Below are 6,000 nucleotides of genomic sequence, written 5' to 3'. Positions count from 1 at the left end.
AATTGTAATATATATATATATATATATATATATATATATATATATATATATATACACACACAAACATATATCTGCATATATATGTATATGTTGGGGGCATGGCAACATGAAATAAGATGGAGAACTGCTTTAGAATCAAGAAGCCCTGAATTTAAGCCTTGCCAATGACATGTACTAGCTGTGTAACCATGAGCAGGTCAATTAGTCTCTCGGTGTCCAAGGCACCTAAGGTTCTAACTTAAAGACAAACTGCTAATCTGCACCATTGGATAGTTTCGTACCAGGAATTACTATAATAAGGAAATTAATAATATGGACTAAAACAAAACAAAATGAAAACAGGGAAATTTCTCTAACTCACACTCAAGTATGAATGGATGAGAAAGAACTCAAGATATTTCTAGGTAATTACTAAATAAATATTTGCTGTATAACCTTGGGCAGATAATTAAATCCTTCTGTAGCTCAATTTACTTCTCTGTAAATTAAAGGGTTTGTTCAATGGCCAATGAAATACCTTCGAACTAAAAATCTATGATCCTATAATTGATTTTTTTAAATCCTTACCTTTCATCTTAGAATCAATAATGTGTAATGGTTCCAAGGCAGAAGAGCACTAGGCAATGAGGGGTAACTGACTTGCCCAAGATCACATACCTAGGCAATGTCTTAGGAGAAATCAGAACCCAGGATTCCCCCATCTCTAGGCCTAGGGCCACCCAGCTGCCCCCTGTAATCAATTTCATAAAGAGTTTTAAGTTTTTAACTTCTTTTTTCTAGAGTTCAGCAAATCATAGACAATGCCCTATTTTTAACACCAGCACCAAAAAAAAAGTTTATCTCCTGTCAAATATCATTTTGAAAAAAAAAAACTCAACTATTAAAATCAAGGGCTTTACAAAATCTTGAAAATGGGACCTGGTTTTAATACTTTTTGATATGACAAACTGCACTAACAAAAGATACAACTAATGAACCAGTTGAACACTATTACACAAGACAATGCCACAAAGAGTTCCTTCCTATATCTACTACTTATTTGTTACCTCAGCTTCCTTGTAATTCTTTTACACTGAGGACCTAAGAATAGTGTGGCTAAAATAAAAGAGGGAACCTTCTTCATACCGAGTAGTTCCTTTTCTACTGCTCACATACAGAAGAAACAACCCATGAAAGAAATAGCAAAAAAGAGGACAAGAAGGCTGTCAGAATTGTACAAACTTCAGTAGTTGCTCCCCATGCTCACAATCCTCATGGCTACACTTTGGGGGAGCTTATGATCTCATTTCTAACACATAGAAAGCTGCCAAAAATATAAGGAAGAACTTTACAAATGATTCCATGCATCTTAGCTTATCTCCTTTTCTTATACTTTATTCCCTAAAGCAGCTAGTCCAAACTGCTATCAGTAAGTTTCTCAACACAAGGAGGCAGGATTGTTATTAACAATCACATGTGATTTATTCTCTTCCTGTGTGAAATCCTCTGCCTATTAACTTACTAAGGAACTTATGTTGCCATTTGGGAAGGTTTTTTTTCCCCATTTCGAGTCATTTTAGTTGTCAACAAAATAAACTGAAATAAATTATTTTAAAACAAGTCATCATTTAGGATAGGTAACTTTTCTAGATAAGTAATTATGAGGCAGAGTCTTTTGGCAGGTAAATTATAAACTTTAAACGATTTGCAAGGTAGTACAATAGACTGAAAAGTTCAAAGGAATTAGAAGTGTAAAGCATTATACTTAAGACCTGACACCACCAATTTAGTTGTGTGATCTTAAAGAAGTCACTTAACTTTGCTAATACTCAATTTTCTCATCCGTAAGAGAGGAAAAGTAATGCTTGCACTGTATTCCCTCAGGTTGTTGTGGAGATCAATGGACAATGTATGCAAACATTTTTGTAACCATAAAGGTATCATATAAGTTCCATGATTGCCGTGTTAATTGTGAATTTAACATAAATTACTTAATTGCATCTCTATGACTCATTAGCTCTTTGAATATTCATAAGAATTATTAAAAATAGCATGTATTTCTTTTACACAAAATTGACAAAGCTGATGCAGACTAAATGCAGACCTTGCTGGCAAGAGCTTTATGAAATAAATGCACACCTTATATAGACTACAAATTATTCAGTTAGAAAAAATATATACATATACCTAATGTATATAATCACAACAATATAAAGAATATAAAAATTATTACAGCTTAGAAATGCCAGCCTTTGTCTTTTGTAATTGACCTGATAACTGGCCCACTCACTTATAATTTTCTCTGGCATGACTTCATTAAGAATATCAATTAATATATGCCTAATATCACTCTTTTTCTGATACTCTTATTGAAATAACATAAGTTCAGAACTGAGCAAACAGAATTTTATTGTTTCCAGACATAAACTGTACCTTGTCACTACTTTAAAACACTAGTAGTTCAAAAATTAAAGGAAAAACAAGAGGTAGAGTTGAATCTGGCAGTTGGGGTTCATCTCTGGTTTCTTCAACATCAATCAGGTCAAAACCAATTGTATGAAGTCCTGGAGGAACCACTAGATCACAGACTTGAGCAGTATTATTAAGAGTCATGTGAAGCAGTGTGACTGAGTCATGTTCTCAAAGAAACTTAAAGGGTTTAATCACCCCACATTTCTAAATATTAAAATTCTTTAATAAAATGCAAGTTATAGTTTGTTCTTTACAAACATATGCCTATGTATAAATTAAAAAGTCAACAAAATGGGGATTGCTAGGTAAGTCAAATCTTTTCTTATTAATGCTTCATCTAAAAGTCTACATGATCAATTTCCAAATATGAAATGTGATACTAGAAATCCAAATAAAATCCTACTACATATGTGAACAAAACAGAAATGATATCTTGTTAATGGCTGTTTGATAATTCTTAACATTATTCAACAAAGAAGTAATTGTTTTTAAACATTAGAATTTGTAGATATATTTTACAAGTACTTAACTATGGTATTCCTTTCAAAAATTAACAAATCAGTCTATATATTAAAAGTAACACACTTTTTAAACAGTAAACTAACTTTTCAACATATTTAAGTGAATAAAAGGTTGCTTAAAAACAGATATTCTTATTACTAAGTAGATAATACAGTTAAAAATTTCACATAGTTACTGTTGTAATTGATATTTAGTATTTAGTTAAGGCATTTAAAATTATTTTTAAATTAGAGAATAATAAAATATTTTTGATGACCACCAATATGAGCATATCTTAAATTACCCCATATATTTAAAACAAGTATTCAACTTTTTAAAATGCTAATTCAATATCTACAAACAAGTTCATGCCAAAAAAAAAACCACTTTAAATAATGTAATGGAATTATGCTTACTGTTTATAATACTAAAGAAAACATATACACACAAAAAAAGATATTGATTCTTCCTAAATATGAATAAGAAAACATTCATAAAATTTACAACCATTTAGGTTACAGCTATAAATATTTTATATTGTAGTATTCAAGGTTTTTTATAAGTAGAAAATAGTGGCCAAAGGCAGCCAGCCTAGTGATAAGCCACTGCAGTCTTAAGTAGGCTGGGGGAGGAGACATGGGGATGACAAATATACACAAATCCATTGCTATGGCTATCCAGACTTTCCTACTTGATAAGACTTTTCTGAGTTTATGTTCCACCTGAACAAGTTTCAAGAACCAATGGTTATCTCATACTATGATGAAGCATTAGAGTCTGATATAAGTTATTTCATACTACCGTTACTAAAGGATAAGAGTGAGTTTCACAAACAGAAATATATATACCTGACAAAAAATACATTATAAAACTTGACATGATTTTCAGATAAGTATTTTAAAATCAATAATATTTCCTAGAAATCAATAATAATCAACAGTCTCTTCCCTCTCTCTATAAAAGTACCACCAATGTAGCAAGAATAAATGGAATCAAATTTAGTCTGTTTAAAATGCTTACCTTCAAAATATACAATAGACTATAGACTATAACTTTTTACTATTACTATATAACTTTGTGGTATGCTTATACAAAAGACACTGACATTTATTTAAAATTTAAGTTTATAAAAAACATTTCAAAAACAAAACAAAATAAGAATTATGTAATTTGAAAGCCAAGTAATAGTTTTTATACAAGCCTTAATAATGTTCAGAATAAAAAGTATTTTCTAGATGGAGATAGTACATATAAAGTTATTCCCAATTTACCAAGGTCTGTTTATAAGGGACATCTTACACAATATCTGTCTTCCTACAAATTTATAAAGTATGTCCAAGTTATAGATAAAATCTAAAAAAAAAAAATTCTCACAAAGATAGGCTAAGCTATTTATTCATCAAGCTTTACATAAAATCATTTTGGGCATACTTCAGTATTATCCTAAAGTTAAGGAATACTTGCCTAATAAAGCTTTGGCATCATCAACATCAAAATCGCCATCACCATCAGCATCATAGATTCCCAACTTCCCTGTAATAATAAAAAAAAAAGAAAAGAAAAATGGGGGAGAAAGGATAAAAATGAAAGGAAATAAGATAATTAGACAATATTTCTATTTACTGAAATTCTACATAGTAGATTTAGGTACAAATCTACTGTACTTCAAATTCTTGAAATATGAAACTAATTTTGTCTTTGCAAGAAAAGTCATAATTAACTTTTCTCCAACATCTAAAAATTATGTGGAATTCACTTTGAAATTCTTATTTTAATTCATCCAATTAATTTTTTTAAAATGAAAAACATAACTGATTTAACAAATTCACTTCATTCTATACTCATTTCTTTTAAAGTTTAAGATAATTAAAGAAATAAGTTTAAATTGAAGTAAAAGATTTCTTGAAGCAATGCTAAAAATGTTTAACAAGTTTTCCAGCTATATAATACTAAAAATGATTTCATGAAAGCTTCATGTTTTTAAAATCTAAAAATTCTTCAATCTTCAATTTTACAATAAAATCTCAACAAGCAGAAAGTAAAAAGAAATGTCAAGTCCTGAGCAACTAATTTTTAATCAAACAAAAGAGGAAATGGTTATTTTTCCATTTAAAAACTAGCATTTAAAGCAGAACCACCTCAAAAAAGTTTTCTTACTAAACAAGACCTAGAAATGAGATGTCTAAATTAAACATGCCTTTATACGATATGTGAATGAACCACTTTACCTATACCACTTAAAAATCTAATTAAGCAATATAAGTCTAAATTAATAGTTAAAAATAAAAATAAAAATTTAGGACTTAGCAAAGAAAGATGTCTTTATCTTTCCTTTAAAAAAAAATCTTACCATCTGTCTTAGAATCAATACTAAGTAACGATTCCAAGGCAAAAGAGCAGTAAGGGCAAGACACTCCATTTAAGTGACTTGACGAGGGTCACAAAGCTAGGAAGTGTCTCTGAGGTCTGATTTGAATCCACGACCACCTGTCTCCAAGCCTGGCTCTTTATTCACCGAGCCATTTAGCTATCCCCGTTATCTTTCCTTTTTAGGAAAATAAGGAATTCTAATTAGTAAAAAATACTTTAAGGATTCATTTTCCAACAGGATAACCTGTATTTTTCATTACTGACAAAAATTAGAAACATCCAGTTCCTAAAAATAGCCCTAAAGTCTAATATGTCATTTACCAAAACATTCAAAAAGTATATTACCAGTTTTTAGAAACTGGCAACAGCAGGAGAATAGTATAGCTATGGTCCACTGTTTTCATTATAGGTTTTTATTTTTTCTAAAAGACTGAGGTTCTACAGAAGGGTTCTCCACTCAGTAAAATGACATGTAATTTACTACTAATGCTTTTTAAGTGAATACAATTTTCTGAATGAAAAGTTTCACAAAGAAATGGAAAAAGTAGGAAATTATAAAACTCCTATTTCTTTGGCAAAATGTAAAATGAAAAATTAGAGTTAAATTTAATAATGAGCTAAGCTTCAAAAAAGCTGACAATAAAATAGTATATCTTGTGGGAAACTGGTCATGCCCCT

At 30.0% G+C, this 6,000-nt stretch overlaps 1 protein-coding gene across 3 annotated transcripts in view; it reads right to left on the bottom strand.

Annotated features, from left to right (window-relative positions):
- The window catches only part of LOC123238881 (aspartyl/asparaginyl beta-hydroxylase-like), an 84,588-nt gene that overhangs the window by 19,930 nt on the left and 58,658 nt on the right, over positions 1-6,000 (bottom strand). For all 3 annotated transcript variants that reach the window (XM_044666146.1, XM_044666131.1, XM_044666141.1), the window contains one exon: positions 4,417-4,485. In XM_044666146.1, the coding sequence (XP_044522081.1) occupies positions 4,417-4,485 (69 nt within the window). The remainder of the gene's footprint in view (positions 1-4,416; positions 4,486-6,000) is intronic.

Source organism: Gracilinanus agilis, chromosome 1 (assembly GCF_016433145.1).
Source record: "Gracilinanus agilis isolate LMUSP501 chromosome 1, AgileGrace, whole genome shotgun sequence".
NCBI classification, from domain to species: Eukaryota; Metazoa; Chordata; class Mammalia; order Didelphimorphia; family Didelphidae; genus Gracilinanus; species Gracilinanus agilis.
The sequence above is the reverse complement of the archived record's forward strand: the minus strand, read 5'-3'. Positions and strand labels throughout refer to the sequence as shown.